General features: G+C 42.9%; 2 protein-coding genes across 2 annotated transcripts in view; both read right to left on the bottom strand.

The window, feature by feature from the left end:
- Vti1b (vesicle transport through interaction with t-SNAREs 1B) overlaps positions 1–13,363 on the bottom strand; it is a 29,232-nt gene extending 15,869 nt beyond the window's left edge. Inside the window, exons 1-2 of the mRNA XM_004624771.2 lie at positions 13,110–13,363; positions 5,749–5,807 (exon numbers count right to left, since the gene is read on the bottom strand). Of these exons, the coding sequence (XP_004624828.1) occupies positions 5,749–5,807; positions 13,110–13,224 (174 nt within the window). The 5' untranslated portion in view covers positions 13,225–13,363. The remainder of the gene's footprint in view (positions 1–5,748; positions 5,808–13,109) is intronic.
- Positions 13,364–17,410: 4,047 nt separating this feature from the next.
- Rdh11 (retinol dehydrogenase 11 (all-trans/9-cis/11-cis)) overlaps positions 17,411–20,810 on the bottom strand; it is a 14,332-nt gene continuing 10,932 nt past the window's right edge. Inside the window, exon 7 of the mRNA XM_004624770.2 lies at positions 17,411–18,838. Coding sequence (XP_004624827.1) covers positions 18,736–18,838 — 103 coding nt within the window. The 3' untranslated portion in view covers positions 17,411–18,735. The remainder of the gene's footprint in view (positions 18,839–20,810) is intronic.

Below are 20,810 nucleotides of genomic sequence, written 5' to 3'. Positions count from 1 at the left end.
CCAAAGCTGAACCAAGAAGACTTACAAATCCTAAATAAACCAATATCAAACAATGAAATTGAAGACAGAGTTAAAAAACCTACCAACAAAGAATAGCCCAGGCTCTGATGGGTTCATTGCTGAATTCTACAAGAAATTTAAAAAAGACCTAACATCGCTACTTCTCAGACTCTTCAGTGAAAATGAAAGGTAAGCAATACTCCCAAATTCATTCCTGGAAGCAAGCATTACCGTGATACCAAACTGGAGAAAGACAATTAAGAAAAAGTCACAGGGGGGCAGGGAGATAGCTCAGTGGGATAAGCGCTTCCCTGCTAAGTGCAAAGGCCTGAGTTCAATCCCTGGTTCCACAAAAAAAAAAAAAAAAAGAAAAGAAAAGAAAAAGTCACAGGCCAGTCTCCCTGGTGAACACAGATGCAAAATCCTCAGTAAAATACTGGCAAACAGAATGTAGCAAATAATCAAGAAAATTATACATCATAACCAAGTGGGATTCATCCCAGGGATGCAGGGATGGTTCAACACACATAAATGAATAAATATAATACAGTATATTAACAAAGCCAAGGACAAAAACCATTTAATCACCTCAATAGATGTATAAAGAGTATAAAAATGTGGAGCTGGGGAGACAGTTCAGTGGAATAAACACTTGCCTGGCAAGTGCAAGGACCTGAGTTCAATCCCCGGTTCCGCAAAAAAAAAAAAAAAAAAAAAAAAAAATGTATAAAGACTTTTCCAAAGTCCAGCATTTATTGATTAAAAACCCTACAGAAAATTAGAATAGATGCTCTTTTATCTCAATCTGATAAAAGCCATCTAACCAACAGCCAAAATCATATTAAATGGACAAAAACTGAAACCTTTCTCTAAAATTAGAAACAAGACAGGGATGTCCACTGTCTACACTCTTAATTCAACACAGTTCTGGAAGGAGGACATGATGGCGCACACCTGTAATCTCAGCACTTGGGAGGGAGACTGAGGCAGGAGGACTGCTTTAAGTTCAAGACCAGCCTGGGCTACAAAGTGAGCTCAAGGCCAGTCTGGACTGCACAGTGAGATCTGCTCAAAAGGACAGGGGAAAAACAAAAAAAAAACAGTCCTCAAAACTTTAGCCAGTGCAATTAAACAAGAGGAGGGAAAAAAAAAAAAAGGAATAATGATAGGAAAGGAAGAAATTAAATATTATCTGCAGATGACATGATACTCTACATAGAAGAACCCCAAAACTGCACTAAAAATTACTAGATTTAATAAGCAAATTCAGCAGTGTAGCTGATTACAAAGTTAACACTCAAAAATCAATAGCATTTCTATACATAAAAATTGCACTGAGAGAGAATTTAGGGAAACAACCTTTCTTCTTTTTTTTTTCAATGTTTATCCAAACTTCTGGTCCCAAGGGAGTGTTTCTAAACTGACAGTTTATAGACTTGGGAAACCGTTTTTTGCAGAACCAGGGATTGAACTCAGGCCCTTGCGCTTGCCAGGGAAGCGCTTATTCTACTGAGCCATCTCCCCGGCCCCTTAGGGAAACAATCTTTCATAGTAGCATCCAAAAAAAAGAAAAAGAAATACCTAGGAATCAATCTAATGAAGGCTATAAAGACCTCTGTGTTGAAAAAGAAGATAAGAAATACCAGAAAATGGAAAGATATCCCTTGCTCATGGGTAGAAAGAACCAACGTAGTGAAGATGGACAAAACAGTTACACAGAATGCAATTCCGATCAAACTTCCAACAGCATATCTCTCAGAATTAGAGAAAACATTCCTAAAATTCATCTGGAAGCAGAACAAACCTAGAATAACAAAGGCAATTCTGGGTAACAAAGGCAAGGCAGGGGCATCACAATCTAAGATTTCAAATACAGTGTAAAGCTCCTGTGATAAAAAGTGTGGAACTGGCAAAATAAACAAACCAAAAAAGCCTCCACACACTCAAGGATCAATGGAACTGATGAGAAGATGCTGAAACAACTCGAGACATACTCAGCCACCTTATCTTTGACAAATGTACCTAACACATTCATTGGAAGAAAGACAGCCTTTCAAATAAATGGTGCTAGAAAACTGGCTTTGCATATGCCAAAGGTAAAAAACAGATGCATATGTTTCACCATATACTAAACATACTAAACTAAATTTGAAATGGATCAAAGATCTAAATATTAAAACAGAAACATCAAATCTGATGGAAGATAGAATTAGTAAAACTATTGAAGATATTGGCACATGTAAAGACCTTATGAATAAAAAAAAAACCTATCACACAGGAAGGTTCATAAAAAATCTACAACTGGGATCTCATTAAAAAGCTTTTACAAAAAAAAAAAAAAAAAAAAATTAAAAAAAAAAAAAAGGGCTGGTGAGATGGCTCAGTGGTCTAAAGCGCCTACTTAGAACAAGGTTAGCAACACAAAGGGACCACGGTTCAATCCCCCAGCACCACATGCCAGCCAGCTCCACCCCCTGGTGGGCTGAGCTGGCCACACACACACACACACACACACACACCCAAATAAATAAATAAATAAATATTTAAAAAAAAAAAAAGCTTTTACATAGCAAAATAAATAAATAAATAAACCTACTAACAGACTGAAGAGGCAACTGACTATGTAGGAAAAATGTTTGCCAGCTGTTCTGCAGACGAAAGATTACTACTGAGAACATATCAAGAACTCAAAAAAAAAAAAATCAGTCCTCCCAAACTTAGAGACCCAATGCAAAACTGGGCACCTGAGATGAAACATACTACTCAAATGAAGAAATACAAACAGCAAATAAATACATGAAAAAATGTTCAACATCACTGGTCACTCAAGAGATACAATTTAAAACAACACCGAGATTCCACCTCACCCCTGAAAGAATGGCGATTATCAAGAAATCAATGAATAACAAATATTGGAGGGGCTGTGGGGGAAAAAGGAACCCTTCTCCACTGTTGGGCGTGTAGACTGGTAACCACTGAAGAAATCAGGGTAGAGATTACTCAAAAAACTAGGATAGGAGGTCTCATTTGACCCAGTTAGTCCCCTGCTGAGTATTTCTCCAGAAGAACTAAAAACATCACACTACAGTGATGTATGAGCACCCACATTTATAGCAGAACAATTTGTAATAGCTAGACCTTGGAAACAATCCAATGCCCATCCATCAAGGAATGAATAGACATGGCCTTTTCATACAATGGAGTACTACTCATCCATAAATAAGGATAAACTAGAGACTTTTACAGGTAAATGGATACAACTTGAGACCATACTTGTAAGTGAAGTAAATCAGAGTCACATGCGTAAACACAGTATTGTCTCCCTAGCATGAGAAGCTGAAAGAGTAAATAAGATCCAAAATGTAGAACAGATATAATGAAATAGGAAGAAAGTGTTCCAAAGGAAAGACAAACTGGGATGGTGGAAAGGAGGAAAGAAGGGAAAAGCAAAGAAAAAAAAGTATGTATGTATAAGATAGTTATACTACTAATTTAATTCATTGAAAAGAAAGATTTGTCCTAATTTTGTTCGGACAATTAAATGCCTATATGTTGTACTCTGAGTAACTAATTTAAAAATAATAATATGCAATGTAAAAAAATTATGCAATGTATCAACCATTGTTACTCATTGTTTTGATTTTTTTCCTCTTCAAAATAAAAATTTTTAAAAGAGGCAGGAGCTAGGGATATAGCTCAGTGGCATAAGCACCTGCCTGGCAAGCACAAGGTCCCAAGTTCAACTCCCAATACGGGAGGGGGGGGGATTCTGGCACCAGGCTTCCTCTTTTTCTCCTCTTTCTGGAAATGACTGTGTCTTTGTCTCCATATCAGAGACAATGTTCCCAAAGCAGCTTTTTTGGGGGAATCAGACTTCCACCATTTTGAGATGAGTTAAAAAAAAAAAAAAAAAAAAAAAACCTAGACATGTCACAAGAGGCCCTAAATTAATTTTAATCTTCCTGGGATGGCCAGAGTAGACTGTTAATGTTGCTAAATCCAGGAAAAGGAAGTATCTTGAACAAATACCAAACTAACTGGTTGTGGCTAGGTTTTTAAAATGCTTCCAAGATATGAACTCAAAGAGAAGACTGGTTACCTCACCCATGCTTGGATAAATCCAGCTGGACGATGGTAGTAAGAAAACTGTCCTAAGGCTGAAAACAGGATGATCAATACAAGTCTGAGCTGTGTAGTGAGACCCTGTACCAAACACATTAAAAAAAGAAAACTGTCTGGCACTCCCATTACAAAGAGAGTTTCAGAGGGCCTGCCTGTTAGCTCAGTTGTTTAAGCCCTGATCATGCAAATGAGTCAGGCGCAGGATACTGCAGTTCAATCCCCAGCTCCACCTGCCTTACCAGTCCTGGGCAGCCTAAGCGAACAACAATGACAACAAAAATCCTTCACAGAGAGTTTCTAAGGTTTAATGGCCTGGCTCTGTTTAAAATAATACCTACCTGAGAAAAAGATAAGCAGGTAAGATTAACCTCTCAGAACTTCACTGGGATATTGTGAGACTGATCCTCAACAAAGAAAGAATTCCTCCTATCTAAAAAGAATTTTTGGAACTCAGGAGATCTAGCTCAGTGGCATAAGTGCCTGCCTGGCAAGCACAAGGTCTTGAGTTCCATCCCCAGTACCTTGAAAAAAAAAAAAACCAACAACAACAACAAAAAAAGGAATTTTGCCCCAAAATTCTTAGCAATACTAGAAACTAGGTGTGATGATTTCTGCACAGAATCAAAGGACCTGGATATCATCCAACCTACGTGGGTTTGCTGAAGCCAGAGCATGAGACAGAGCTAAAAGAAACCCTTGCTTTCAAGGGGTGAGAGGTAAAACATATTGTGAAAGAAAATTCACAGGTAGGGGCCTGGGATAGAGCTCAGCGGCATAAGCACCTGCGTGGCAAGTGTGAGGTCCTGAGTTCAACCCCTGGTACCAAGAAAAAGAAAAAAATAAAATAAAGAAAACCCACAGGTAAAAGAGAAGCCATTCTTAGATTGCTCATTAGCCAGAACTAACTTCTGACAGACTTTGGGTTCCAAATAAGACATTCGTCCTATTTTTGCACATTTTGTACAAGGAGCTGCATCTAGCCATTTCGCTGTATGTTAAGACAGGAGCATGCAGAACCACCTGAGTAACATTTTCTATGACAGTAATTTCAATAAAACCACAGTAACCTGTCTTCACGGCCAGTACTTAAAAGACTGCTTGGGCAAGGTGTGAGAAAATGTCCTCAACATAGATAGTAAGAATATATTACCAGGCACACAAGTGTAATTATCACATGGCTTCTCGTCTATGAAAAACCCAAAATATAAATATGGACCAAGATAAAAGATCGCAGGAAATAGGGAGACAGATTTTAAACAAGAGGAAAGGGGACCAGAGTTGGAGGAAGGGAGGGAGAGAGGATGGAAACCAGGCCCAGTGGCGCTGTGTACTTAGTCCAGCTCCCCAGGGGGCATACAATCATGATGTGTTGCAAACGCATCAATCATACAAATGTAAAAAGAAAGAGTATGTATTTCTTCTAACTTTACCTATCACTTGTTTTTGTAAAACCTCGACACCCATCCCTACCATCTAAGAAATAGTCAAACTATCAAGATCAACAGTCAGGAATAGGAAGAAAAAAAAAGCAAACCAGGAACAGTTCATCTGTGATCAGGTTACAGCACTCCTTCAGAAAAGGCCAACGCCAAGCAGCGGAAATAAGGATGTGAACCTTCTTCTTACCGTTTCATTTGCTTCCTGTTGCTTTTCATCAAAATCTCGGACCAACTTCTTCTTCTCCTCTACAAAAGAGAGACAAGTTTTGCTCACCACTGCTTCCACACATTTGCAGAGGCCACTGGTTAGGATAACATTCCTCCTTGGTGGTGGGGACAGTGACTGTGGAGGGGAGAACTACTGTGTTCCACTAGTAGGCCTGGGGAGCAAGCGCACCACGTGGGACAGTCCAGCCTGAAAGTGGCTTCCCAAGCCATCAGCCCCCCTAGAAACAGACAGGTCTAATGGTCATTCTTACCCTTTCCTCACACCTCCTCCCGCAGGACCACTGGGCATACCTGCAACGCTAAGAACATTTACCAACATGGGCTCTCCGAAATCTCTGTTCCCTCTCTCGCCTCCAAGGCAAGTCACTTCTACATTAACCCTCAATCACTGCCTTCTGCCAAGCAAACCCTAGCTCTATGGCTGCTGCTTGCTGGTGCCTTGCCAGTCACTGACCGTGTGGGTGTGGTGATGGCTCACACAAACTTACTCCCCTTTCAGTTTTCGTCTAGCCTCCCCACCCCAATGTCATTTCTTCCAGTGCTGTCTTTACCTAAGAATGACCAACCTCTTCTTTTTAACAAAAAGAACAAGCTTTAGCCTCAAACCAAAAACATCTAATTGGACAAGTAAATTTTGCCTTCACTATACTTTTTTCCTCATCATTTGGAATACGGAGTTTTTCTATTTAATAATATCAAGTTTCCAAGTAACTATATATAAATTAAATGTATTTTACATGAAAAAAATTGTTTAGAGAAATGATTAACGGTAAAAATGGCACAGAATGTGGCAAGAGTTAGGAAAGTATTTTAAATGCTGTCACCTGGTAAACGTGTATGAGACCTAGCTAGTCCCCTTCTAGGTGTATTCCCCAGAAAGTTAAAGACATCCTATTACAGTGATGCATGCCACCCACATCCGAATCAGCATAACTCACACCAGTTAAATCTTAAAAGTGGCCCGTATGCTCAAAGGATAAAGAAAATGTATTTATACACAATGGAGCACTATTCTGCTATGCAGAAGGATAAACTTCAATTATCTGTGGGAAGATGGATGCATCTCGACACAGTAGTAAATGAAATAAATCAGACGTGCAGGCTTATATATCACATGGTTCCTCTTAGATGAGACGCCAAATATAAATAAAAAGCAAAATAAAAGATAGGTAAGGGCCAGCCAGATAGCTCAGTGGACTAAAGCGCCTGCATAGACAGGCAAGGGACCGGGGTTCGATCCCTGGCCTGCCGTGCTGGCCCTACCCCTGGGGTGCACTGAGACAGCAACTGAGACTGGGCATGGTGAAGTGTGCCTATAATCCCAGTGCTTGAGAGGCTGAAAACAGAAGGATCACTGAGTCTGATCTGTGCACTGAGACCCTGTAGACCCCGTACTAATTAAAAAAAAAAAAAAAAAGATAACTGGGGAAAAAAACATGCCTGTGTAAAGGGAGAACCTAGCTTAGTCCTCAGCTCACCTCAACAGGAAAATACGGACATCTGATCTCTTCTGAGATCTGACCTACAAAGTAGGTCATCTTTCACATCTAATAAGCTGAAATTAGCCCCATTTACAAGGAGCGTATATGTATATATACACACATTCAAATAAGTAGTTATTTCTAGAAATCTACACAACATCTACTTTTTAGCACCAAGTTATCATCGCTTACGGTGTTCACTGAACTCTCATCTTTCATAATTATTTTTAGTCTGGGGATACAGTCCTTTATCTTTTTTTTATTTTTAATTTTGGCAAAGAACATAAAGTCTACCAGTCTGAACGTTTTAAGAAACACAGTTCAGGGGAATTAAGTGTATTCACACCACTATGAAATCATCACCAAGATTCATTTCCAGAACTTGTTTACCTCAAAATGAAATCTCCACAGCCATTAAACGCACTAGCCATTCTACAAGTTTCACTACTCCAGGGCTACCATCCATGGAAGATCACACATTTGTCCTGCTTGGCTGATTTCACTCAGCATGTCCTAAACGTTCATTCATGCGGAATGAATGGTAACAGCATCTTTCAAAACTATGTTTTTTATTCAATGTGACTCCTAGGGAAAAGCCAGCATTTCTGTTGGAAAGAAGAGCAATCTTTCCTGATGTCAAAGAAGACAGATAAGCTGGGCTTGAGGAGGTGGCATGTGGCAATTCAATATGCTGTCCTGAGGGGTTTTTGTTTTTTGTTGAACCGAAGACCTTATAGGTACTAGGCAAATACTCTACCAGCTAGCTACATCCCAAGCTTGTGGATAATTGTGACCACCTGATTTTCACATTAGGCCCCAACCTTTGACCCTAACCTCACACAAGATGCAACATTAGTAACTCTTCATGCAGGTTTACACAGTGTTAATCACAACTGCATTTAATGTTAGCTGCCTGTGCTTTTCAAGTGATCAAAAGCATTTTGGATGCATTAATTCTATGGTCTCAACTTGAGATCAAGCTCCTCTAGAACCAGGAAATTTACTTTTTTTCCCTTTTTAACTCTGTCCACAGCCTCTAGACTTTTACCTCTCATAAATGTTACCGGTTCTATGAGCTGTACTGTGATTTTATAGCAGGCTGTCACAGAAGTCCTCAATGTCCCCATTGCTGTGACAAGGCGCATCGCCAAAACCAGGCACACCCACTCCTGATCCAAGCATGGCAGCTGAAGCGGTGCTGTACAAATGCATACATTTCCTTCCTTCCTAGCTCACATTTTTCTACAACTGTTCTGTTTCCTCCTTGACTTTTCCTTTGTTAATAATCTGAAGAATCTGCATTCTCAATGGACAAATTCTAGAATGATTCAAGAACAGTAGCTCTATCTTTCACTGGCTTCCCTATGTAATTATTCTATTCAGTCTTTTTGGAGTTGGAATATTCTATTTTCTGTCTGCTCTCATACACATATTCCTCTATTCATATTCTACAGCTTATATATTTTTTAAAAGAAATATACTATGTTAGGAAATAATTTGAAGATGTTCCCATTCATGAGATCCTTTATGGAGTGCACAGATTTAAAACAAAAGACAGCCTTTGAAAACCATTCTTTCTGATGAGAAATCAGGAAGGCAAATAGCCCAGGGTGGCACATTCCTGCAACCCCAGCACTTGGGAGGCTGAGGCAGTACTGCTGTGAATGTGAGTTCGAGGCCAGCCTGACCAACAAAGGGAGACCTTGCAAAAAACCAAACCAAACAAAGAAAAACCAAAACCAAATACCTCTACCCACCTGAAAGGGATCAACAGCTGCCTCTACCCTGGGAAACCAAGGAACACTAGAAAGGGAGGAACCACAGAGGTCACCTAGAACAGCCATGGAGAATTTTTCAGAGCTTTCAAGGATACAAACAGCATTTAGGGCAAAGGTGCAGTAGGTCTGCCAGAAACGAGAGCCTAGAGCAGCTCAACAGCTCCCCCAAGACCCATAAGCGTATTGCAACAGGCCTAGGATGCAAGCCTCTGACTCTCAGCGCTTCTGTGTATAATACACAACTGAGAGCAGTTTCAGTCTCCCAGCACAGATTCTTTAGCAACTGTTTTGTTTGTTTTTAGTTAGAATTAATGCTACAACCAACTATAAACAGCAGTACTGCCTGGGATGGAACAGGTACCAGAAACAAGAATGAACCACTTCAGAACCAGCATGCCTAACCCCCATGCCTGCTCAAACCTCTCATGCTGGAGGGACTCACTGAGACCATCTCCTTTGGTAAAGTGGGTGGATGGTGGAGGCACGATCTCCTGGGCACGAAATAAGATGCGAACAGTCAGCTTGGAAACATGAGCTAGAGAAAGCCTACCTCAATATGCCCCTGAGGGCTGGGGCCCAATTCCTTGTGGGGGGTTGAATTACCAGGGCAAGAATGGCTACTATGGGTCCCTGAGCACTGCAGACTTCAGTTAGACCAGAAGACTAAGGGCTTGTGGTTCATCTGCTTCCGGTGCCTCACTATGGGCATTCTGGCTACCAACAGTCCCTACTAGCAGACTTAACAACTTGACCTCAGCACAGGAGTTAAAACCATCAGATCCCTCTAAATCCATTTCCTCATCTGTCAACAGGGAATATAACGGCACTGACCTCACAGGGGTGTGTGAGAGGTTGTTTTATCTAACACATAACAAGTGCCAGGCATAACAAGGCTTTAATAACTAGGAACTCTGATTATTTTTGGTTTTTAAGTGATGCCAGGGATGGAACCCAGGGTCTTCCAAGCATTCTACCAGCAAGCTTTATCCTTGGCCCCCTACCACTGTTTCCAAAAGCAAATCCTTAGGTAGGAAGACCCAGGAACAAAAACAAAATTAAATGAGTACAGAGTTGGAATAATTAAAATTCTGCAGACTTTGAACAATTACTAGTTATCAGCTGGCTGCGCACAGTATTCCACAGTAGTGAGCTTTTTTTGGCTTACAAAATAACGGGATCTTATGTAAAATACTAAAAATCTAAGTGAGTGAATTAAAATGGAACACTTTCAATAATTTTATCATATACCACGTTTTGACACTGAAAAATACCTTCCAGTATTATAAAATAAAAACTAGAAATCATGACTGGGCACTCAACATGCATTCGATTAAGCAATTAAGAACTCTTCAGTACCTGGAGAAACCTCTTCAAATAGTACAAACCAATTATTGGAAATTATGACATATGTGCTTAATGCAATATTCAGCAATTACTATAGCAGATGGTAATGGATCATTACTGCCACAAAGCTTCCTAAAACTGCACCCTTTGTTTGTATCCTGCAAAAGCAGAAACTGAACACAGACTGCACTTTTGGGAACTAAGTATCACTTGTTTTTTGCTACTTTTGTAAATACATACAATTTATGAGTACTGAAATGGCAATCTCTGTACTCTAGGAGGCTGAGGCAGGAGGACAGCAAGTTTGATGGGCAACTCTGAGTAACTTGGCATGAGGTTCTGTCTCACAATAAAAAATAAAAGGGCTGAGGACATTGGCTCAGTGCAAGTGCCCTGGTTCAGTCCCCAGTATCTCAAGACAATAACAACCAAAAATCAAGCTGCTTGTCAGAAGTTTCTGCTTCTGTAGGTCTGAGGTGGGGCCTGAGAAGATGCATTTCTTACAAGTTCCTGGGTGATGAGAGCACTACTGGCTTACAGCCCACACTTTGAAACTACTGTTCTGGTGAAAGGAAGACAATATAAATATCAGAAACATGTAAATTGTTTAGTGTGTTAAAAAAGTAAGTAAAATAAGGTAAGATTAGTTGTTTACAGTGCTGGTATCCTTATTTTTCAATTATATAAAAGATCAAATTTCTCAAGTACTAATAACATGGCTAGTAGCTCTTACTAATGTCAAGCAGTATTCTAAGGTTTTTATTTGTTCGTCTGAGACAAGGTCTCACTCTCTAATTCAGGCAGGCCTCAAACTCACTGTGCTCCTCCTGCCTCAGCCTCCCAAATCCTGGGGTTACAGGTGTGTGCCACCACACCTGGTTGGAGGAGCACTTTAAGGGGTTTCTATATATTCACTCATTTATTTCTCACAGGAACACTATGAAGTTAGATGCTCTGATTTTTTTCTCCATTTTGGAGGGGAAATTAGTTTGGTTAAAGTAACTTGGAAATGATTAAAATGCTGTAGGTTCACATATTTATTTCACTATATCTGGATTTGGTTAAGAAATTATATAGTTTATCTCTATTAAATAGTCATATTTCTTATTTTACAAAAATTTACCAAGGCACACACCTACCAAGTGGACTTAACCCAAACAGTCTGACTCTAGAATTCTTTTACCCCAGTATTACTATAGTGCCTCTCAACTCATATCAACATGCTCCACATATATGTTATTTTTAGTGGAGGAGAAACTATCTTGGGAGGCTAGAATGGACTTATAATCTGTTCTACAGATAGTTGTGATGCTCTAGTACAAAACCCAAGCAAGACTACTTCTCTGTGTCTTTTCATGGCAAAAACTGAACTACACACATCTCCAGCCCTTTTTATTTTTTAAGACAAGGTCTCACTAAATTGCCCCTGCTGGGTTTGTATTCCTTACTGAAATTCGTTGTTCACTCAGCTGACCAAGTGAGAAAACACAGAAATCCTTCCTTCCTCATGCCTCATTTTGATTGGTTCATTTCTGCTTCAGAATCACTCTAAAACTCATGCCGGGGAAGTGTGGGGGTTGGCATACGCCTGTAATCCCAAGCACTCAGGAGGCTGATGCAGGAGGAGCGCTTCTGAGTTCAAGGCCAGGTTGGGCTACACAGTTAATTCAAGGCCAACCTGAACTACACAATGAGATCCTATCTCAATAAATAAAAAGAACGGACTCATGTTCTACATTCCTGTGTTACTTAGATGACTGCCACCAGGGTCCTAGCATAAGCCTCCACAGCCACTCTTGTATCCTTCACCCATCAAAGCCCTCCTAGACCTGAAGTGTGTATTAATTAGCTGTTGGATTTCCTTTAAGGATCCACCCTGCCATGTGCAAACGTCTTAATGTGGGGCCGGGGAGATGGCTCAGTGGGATAAGCGCTTCCCTGGCAAGCACAAGGGCCTGAGTTCAATCCCCGGTTCCGCAAAAAAAAAAAAAAAAAAAAAAAAAAAACCGTCCTAATGTGACATTTAGGTCCTTCCACAATCTGCTGTTTTATTTTCCCATATACACGCTGTAATTCCATAGCTGGCGATTTTCAATTCTTTCCTTGCCTCTTTGCATTTCCTCTCGGCCTAGCAAACTCCCATTCAGCCCCTTACAGCACAGCCCCTAAAACTATGATTCTTGCCAGGCTAGTAGGACACGGTAACCCCAGCACTCGAAGCACAAAGATCGATGAGAGTTCGAGGCCAGCCTGCGCTACATAGTGAGTTCAAGACCAGACTGGACGAAACCCTGTCTGAAAAAAAAAAAAAAAAAAAAAAAAAAAAAGCCACCATTCTTTCTAGTTCTTGGTCCTTTCTGTACTACAAACCCCTTCTCCGTCAGTGAAAACGGTGACTCTCTCTTGACATTAAGAAAGCAACAAAATACAAACCTATAAAAGAAACCCCAGCAGATTTTAAAGCCCTTATACTCTTCCAGCCAAAGGAATAGAAGAGAAGCGAGGTGGGAAGTCTACTAGGAGGATCCGACGGAGACGACCTGCACCCTCCGCCTGTCCCTAGTTCACCCTAAGTGGCAGCAAGGCGACCCTGGCCCTGGGATCCCGCCATTCCTCGGGCGCGCGTCTGAGGAAGAGCAGCGGGCAGCAGGGACGCATACTCTCGCTCCCCAGCGCGCAGGGCCGAGCTCCCCGCCGCCGGTCCCGCCCCCGCCTACCAGCCCCGGCGGTGCCCAGCAGCCGCTCGGGCACTCCTCGTAGGTCTTCATGCAGGCCGCGGAAGATCTCGTGCAGCTTCTCGAAATGTTCGGAGGAGGCGGAGGAGGTGGCCATGGCGCAGCCGCCAGACCCTGGACGCTGGGCCCCTTCCTCGCCCAGCGGTCAGCTGCCCAACCCCGAAGCCATCACGGACACCTCCGCGCCTCCGCCGCCCGGAACGAGGCGCTTCCGGGGTCGCGCCGGGGTCCTCGGAGCGGAACGCCCACCCAGCAGTCGGTCCCCGATAAGCGCCGGGCGCGGAAGCCTGACAGGAAGCTGGTGGGCCATGCTGCCCGGGCGGCGCCGAGGCGGGGGTGGCGCTGCGCCGGGGCACGAGGCAGCGTAGCGAAGGCGGATATGTCCTGCCCACAGTAGGGAAGGCGCCGCTGTGGACGGTCGGAGGGGCCCCGCCAGACGGGCAGCTCGGCCGCTACCTCCGGGACCCACAGGCCGGGAGGGCCGGACCGTGCAGTGCATGCCGGGAGTTGTAGTCAGGCCCCCAAGGCGAGGTTGGTCAGGTGTTCGGCCTGACCGGCACTTGACGTACTATCACGTGTGTCTAAACGTCATCGTTGCGGTTTTGGATTTTGCTTTGGCCTTGACTTCTTCAGCTGATATCCTAATCGTTCGCTTTCAGCACTGGAAATATGGACGCACCGAGCTCCGTCAGGCTGCTGTAGAGTACTGCTACTGGGGAGGGCGAGGGGCCGGAGTCACACGGTTTGGGAAGTGGAACCTAGGCTGTGTGACCTCAAAATATGCACTCAGCTTCCAGCGGCCTGCCATCTAGTGCACCGGATTGCCTTGTGCATTCGCTTACAACAGGTGTTTAAGAAACGGTATTCCGCAGGGCTTTGAGCATAGATTTGTTTTTGTTTTGTGTATATATTGGTGAATAAAACGGATTTATTCTATGGCCTTGGGTAATTTATCAAGTATGATCTGCAAAAGGCAGCGTTAACAGTGATAAAAGTCCTCTATTCCTTGAGTGTAAATTCCTATTCTCAAATGTTTGCTTGGGAGCCTAATATTTAAACTGCCCACAAGTGTTAAAAAGCATACATATTAAAAAGTACTTGGGGCTGGGTTTGTATTTCAGTGATAGAGCACTGGCCTAGAATGCACAAGACCCATCTTTGATCTCCAGTATCTCAAAAAGAAAAAAAAAAAAAAATGTATACATGAATGCACAGGGAAAATGCTTTGGTTTTTATCTCTTTGGCTCTTATCTCTTCAGACTGAGTTCCCTGACCCAATACTGATTCAACAAATAGCAATTTCATTGGCCTCTTAATATCACTGAGCATAGAGAGATGACAAAGTCTGAGGTCATCGCATGCCATGGCAGCCCCGCCCCCAGGGCGCCCTGAGATGCGATTGAGAATGGGCATGGTGGCCCTCTACTGTAAAGCATGTTAAAAAACAACAACAACAAAAAGACACTCTTGCCCCAGGGTGCATGCCTATAATCCCAGCATTTGGGAGGCTGGGGCAGGAGGATCATGGCAAGTTCAAAACTAGCCTGGGCTTCAAAGTAAGCTCAAGACCAGCCTGAATGTCATAGTGAAACCCAGTCCCCAACCTCCCCCCTCAAAAAAAAACCAAAACACTGTCATTGACAGCTCAACAATTTGGGTCAAATACTGTTATTCAACTGCACTATTATAAATACCTCCCAATTTTCCCAAACCATGACTTATGTCTAAAATACAGTTTAATGGCCAAGACAGGTCCAATGAAGATTATTTACAAATATGAGAGAAAACTGGTCCTATAACTACTTTTCCTACAGAAGTATAATTGTCAGCCCAAGAAAATCACCAACTCTCTTAGAGTCAAAGTACAAAAATCTCCAACTCCCTTAGAGAAAGCCAAAGTACAAAGGGATGGGAACATTACCAATACCTCAGACTTCCTTAGGCAGCATTATGTGAGAGTTCACCAAATAAAGTATAGAGATTTGATCATAAGGCTGGGGAAGTGGGCCTGACCTGTTCATTACAAGATCCCCAAACACAAGGACAGAACATTTCCCAAAGCCCTGCACATGGACTTCTGGAACTCCAGCACGTTTTCAATGGGATCACCTAGGTTTTCAATAAGATCCTCAGCCTGAGGTGTGGAAGCCCAGCACTGCCTCTCAGGACCTGTACGTAAAGTTCTTGCAGGTTTCCTTGAAATTTGGAAGGCATAAAAGGAGACAGAAGCCACAAAGTGCTTGCCCACATGACTTCCTCATCATATCCTGCCCTATACCTTCTGGGAGCCAGTTTTTCCCTCATTCTTCACTTTTACTTTTTCAAGTAAACTTTGCTAGCATTTTTTTTTCTTTTTTTTTTTATGTATTTGATACAGGGTCTCACTACACAGTTTGGACTCATAGTGATCCTCCTGTTTTCCACCTCCCCAGCACTGGGATTACAGGCATGTGCCACCACTCCTGGACTTGGTGGCAGGCTCAGTGTACCTGGGGGTGGGGCCGGCGGTGTACGTGGTACCAAGGATCAAACCCCAGTCCCTGTGCTTGCCTAAGCAAGTGCTTAGTCTGCTGAGCTACCTTGCTGGCCTTTTTTTTTTTTCTTTTTGCTTATTTCACTCAATTCTTTGTTCAAGATGAGAACCTGGAAGCTTCCAGGAGATGTAAGAAACACAAGATCCCGTTTTTATTTGGTGATCCTCTTTTAGAGACTACCCAGAAACACTGCCTTGAGCTACGTTACCAGCTACTAATTTGACATTTTAATCCTGTCAAGATAATATAAGGACCAGGTGTGGTGGTGCATGCTCATAGTCCCAGCACTCAGGAGGCTTTGGCAGGAAGACCACTGGGTTACAAAATGAATTTAAGGCTGGCCTGAACTGCATACTGATACCCTGGCTCAAAAAATAAAGAAAAAAAATACCCTGAAAATTTATTAAACAATTGCAATTAGCACTATTAGTCCTTCAGATAATTTCTCTAGATAAGTTGGAGATTTTTGTACTTTGGCTTTTTGCAACCACTTCATAGGTTATAACCACTTCATAGGTTCAAAGCCTGCTCAGCCCCAGTTCTTCCATGGCTATGTATTACTTTTTAATCCTTAACTAGTCCCTTATCATTATTTTCCATGATTTTTCAGTTTCTTTCCTGCTACTCTGGTGGTGCTTAGTGGTAACTGTAATCTACAGAAGTTTCACTTGGCAGCTGTCCTGTATCAAAAATGGGAGGATGACACTGGATCACTATTGTTTGCTATTGTTCACCTGCACCAGGGTCGGTTTCATACCATTCCTTTGTGGCTGTGAGTTGTTTCCCTTTGAGTACAAAATGCCCAGCTGACTGCCTGAGCATAACACTATGTGTGACTGAAAGGATTTACTGGAGATGGAAGACCCACCCTGGGCGGGAGTTGCCGAGACCCATATGCTTGCACCCGTGTGGACGAGGGGAAAGGCAGGCTCACTTGTTTCTCACCATCTTTGCCTTAGACGTCCGTCTCCTGGCACAGCCCCTTCAGCTTCCTGACACTCCCGCGGTACACTACACTGCGCTCCAAGCCTTCCACTTCGGACTAGATCTTTTGCATCTCCAGTGTGCAGAAAGCCCGTTTGCACTTTGGCACTGTTCCCTGCATCAGGGCCTCTGGAAGCCTACCTTGTAACCCACTGTGTGGTTTACACTGTCTGTTTCGCTAGTGAGCATGACTCGGAGTGGCTATTGTAAATTTTGTGAAAATAATCCCAGCCACATGAATACACAAGGAACACAAATATATACAATGACAATGACTAAAAGCTGAAAGTTTCATCTTTTTTTGAGAAAGAGACTGTGTGGTCCAGGCTAGCCTCAAACTCGTGATCCTCCTGCCTCAGCCTGAGTGCTGGGACTACAAGTGTGTACCACCATGCCCAGTCCTCTTCTGACTTCCCTGATAGATAGATGCAGAGAGGCATACCTGTACTCACAGCTACCTGAGAGGCTGAGGCAGCTAAACTGCAAATCTGAAGGCCTGCCTGGGGAACTTACCTGAAAATTTTCTCTTTGTCTTTTTGAGACAGGGTTTCCCTATGCAGTTCAGTTTCTCTGGCCTTGAACTCACTTTGTGGCCTAGGCTGGCCTTGAACTCAGTGATCCTCCTGCCTCAGCCTCCCCAAGACCAAGGATAAAGCTCAGTGGTAGAGTTCACTTAGCATCCATGAGGCCCTAGGTTCAGTCCCCAGCACTGTAATGATAAAATACCCTGGGTATGAAAAGGAGGCCTCAAAGTAACTGCAGCCATATGGTCTACCTTGTCATAGTACTCCTTTTATTACCTCATTATTGGCCTGAGCAAGGACAGGAACATGATCGTTTAATGTGGTTTTTACATCTGTCCTCCCCCAAGTCCCCCAGCATCTTAGGGAAGGCAGCTGCTCTGTGGTGTAGACGTGGGAAAATATCCTAACATCAGTGGCTCTAGGTTGTCAGTTAAGGCCAGGCCACAATACAGATTCAGTGAAGTTTCCTGGAAGAATTCTGCTGGTGCTATGAAGCTCTGCTCTTAAGACAAGCCACTGAGGCGGCCAGGGAGATAGCTCAGTAGAATAAGTGCCTGCCTGGCAAGTACAAGGTCCTGAGTTCAATCCCTGGTACCAGGAGAAAAGAATAAAAAACCACGGTGACTTGTGAGGTTCAGCCAAGGTGGCAACATGGCCCCCTCTTGAAGGATTATTTTTGGTTGGAAGGAACTACAGTGTGAAAAAGAGGATAAAAGCCAGTCCACATTCCCATACATCAACCCTGCCAGAGCACAGATCCTCCGATGTGGAGGGCCATCTGGATGACTGTCTTTGAAAGAAGAGTAACTGTCTCCATTTTGGCCGAACCTGACCCTACTTCTATGGACTGCTCTGTGCAGAGCTGGCTAGGCGCTCCCCTGCTCCCCTCGCTTGGCTCTAAGCAATGCCAATCGGCCCAGCTGAGGCGCAAGTGTGTAGTCCTTGAAGCAAAGACGACAGGGCAGTGTTTCCCCTGACATCCCCTCACCCCCACCCCATAGCTCCCAAATAAACATGTGAGCCTGGCGGGATGGACATCTTCACAATAAAGCTCGGGTTCGGCCCTGGGTCGAGGCCTTTGTCTGGAGAGCCATCATTATGGCCGGACTTAGGACCTGTGGCTCCCCATACCCACAAATATGCTTCAGTGTCTTTCTTCACACCATGGGTTGCTCTGGAAGTGGTAGACTGGAATCAACTTCCTAGGATTCCTGTAACTTTTCCATGGGATTACAAATAGCAACTTCCTGGGTTTCATCATGGTCTGGGAAGGGCTCGCTATCCTCCTGCACAGGAGGAAATTTCAGATTGAAAATAAGCTGCGTAGGTTATATGAGGTCATCTTATCCAGTGAGAGGCACAGAATGCTCCAGCAGTAGAGGAAGAAAGTGGGTCTAGACAAATGTGAGGTCCGGCTGCATGCCGAGACGTAGCTGGACACCATCCAGCCAGGCTGGAAGGTTCTGCTCCTGGTGTTCTCTTTGGCCATCTTGGAGGAGGATCATTTGGCAGGGAGTACTGTATCAGTGGCTGCAGTCTTCTTTTGGGTCCAACTGCCGCCACCTGTCAATCCACTGGGAGGCCCAGCAGGTCACAGCTGACGTCCCACAGCCGCCTTGCTATCGTCTCATTACGAGCCTGGCCTGAGACCCATGTCACTTGGCAATCACTAGAAGGGAAAGAAACAGGCTTGAGGCAAAGAGCTGAGAATGGAATCTGGCTGGGCAAGGTGGCGCACACCTGGGATCCCAGCACTCAGGAGGCCGAGGCTGGAGGATCATCCTGAGTTCAAGTAAGTTCAAGTCCAGCCTCAACTCCACAATGAGACCATGTCTCAAAACAAACAAACAATTAAGAAAAGAATAGAATCTCTGCTTGGGATAAGAAATAATGACACAAAACCACCTTGAGACCAGTGTTTGTTCATTATTTTCATTGTTCCTTGCTATACATAATCTTTCCATGTCTGCCATCTGAGTAAATGTCATCATCAACCTGCTGGTCACTTGGTCTTAAAAGCCGGTTACCACATTCTCCTGCATGCCCACACTCACTCAGTCACGCAAGGGTAAAGAGCCTTTTTAGCGCTGAGCTTATGCAACCATCCTTGTCACTCCAACTATCATTGCTCTAAATTTCTCTCTATCTCTTACTGGTTCACTTATTCATTCATTAAACAAATGACGTTTCTCTACAACACTTCTCTGACTCCTCCATAACTGTGGCATTACAGGCTTCTTATATGGTTACTTTTCTTTCCAATTTTCATACTATTTTTAACTCCTTGAAAATTCCAGGTCTTGGGGCTTGTGAGATGGCTCAGTGGTCTAAAGCACCTACTTAGACCAAGCTTAGCAAAGCACAGGGACTGCGGTTCAATCCCCCCAGCACCACATGCCAGCCAGCCCCGCCCCCTGGTGGGCTGAGCTGGCCACACACACACACACACATAAATAAATAAAATTTTTTTAAAAAAGAGAAAAATAAGAAAATTCCAGGTCTTAAAAGGTGAAGGTAAAAACATGTTGAAATTTTGATCTTATATGATGTCTGGGTTTTTCTTCAAAATAGTATTAGAGAAGAAAAATTTCAGAAAAGGAAGAGGGTGGGAATAGAGTAGGATTGGTTACAGGTTGGTGTTAGTTGAAGCAGACGATGGGTATATGTGGGCACAATATTTATTACTCTACTCCTTTGTATGTTCAAAATTCTATAATAAAAAATTTGAAAAAGTTTATTCAAGAAGGGATACCATGGACTGGGAGATAGCTCGGCAGTCTAAGTGCCTGCCTGGCAAGCGCAAGGACCTAGGTTTGATCTGTGGTACTGTATGGCTTGCTGGCCTGGGAACCCTGGGTACACCGTGCTAGCCCCAAAACCTGGTGTGTTGGCCCAAGCTTGTAATCCCAACACTGGGGAGGCTGAGGCAGAAGAGACCTGCCTAGGGTACAAACTGAGCTCAAAGCTAGCCTGAACTACATAGAAAGATAGTGACAGACTGTCTCAAAAAGACCAAAAAAAAAAAGAAGAAGAAGAAAAAGATACCATACATACTATTTCAACCATAAAGACAGTAAAGGAATACTGATTTAAACTTTTTTTGTTCCTACAAGGGTTTATTTTACAATTTGAAAGGTAAATTACAATGAATATAAATACCAAAATTCATTACAATGAATATAAATATCCAAAAGCCCTTGATAAAGCTGGAACAGAAGGGTCAAATTCCATAATGCTCTGTAATTGAGTGTCATTTAAAAATCCTTTTGGACTAGAACTGTTTCCTTGGCTAACCTGCAACTTTTTAATGTTAAAAAAGAAAAAAAACAACTAGGACTTCAAACTGAAATTATTATTATTTTTTTTTGGCGGTACCGGGGATTGAACTCAGGACCTTATGCTTGCCAGGCAAGCACTTACTCTATCGACTGAGCTGTCTCCCCGGCTTCAAAATGAAATTTGAACTACTGGACTGATATAAAAAAAAAGTCAGTAAGAAATAGATAGAAATCATTACTATCAGTATAAAAGATGGCGTGAACAATTCAACCTGGCAAGTACCATAAAAAGTATGAAAGGGTCAAACACCTCTATTAAAATATAAAAACCCGGAGGCCTGCCCCTTAGCTCAGTTCTTTAAG

This window comes from Octodon degus, unplaced genomic scaffold (assembly GCF_000260255.1).
Source record: "Octodon degus isolate 3935 unplaced genomic scaffold, OctDeg1.0 scaffold00007, whole genome shotgun sequence".
Lineage (NCBI taxonomy): Eukaryota > Metazoa > Chordata > Mammalia > Rodentia > Octodontidae > Octodon > Octodon degus.
The sequence above is the reverse complement of the archived record's forward strand: the minus strand, read 5'-3'. Positions and strand labels throughout refer to the sequence as shown.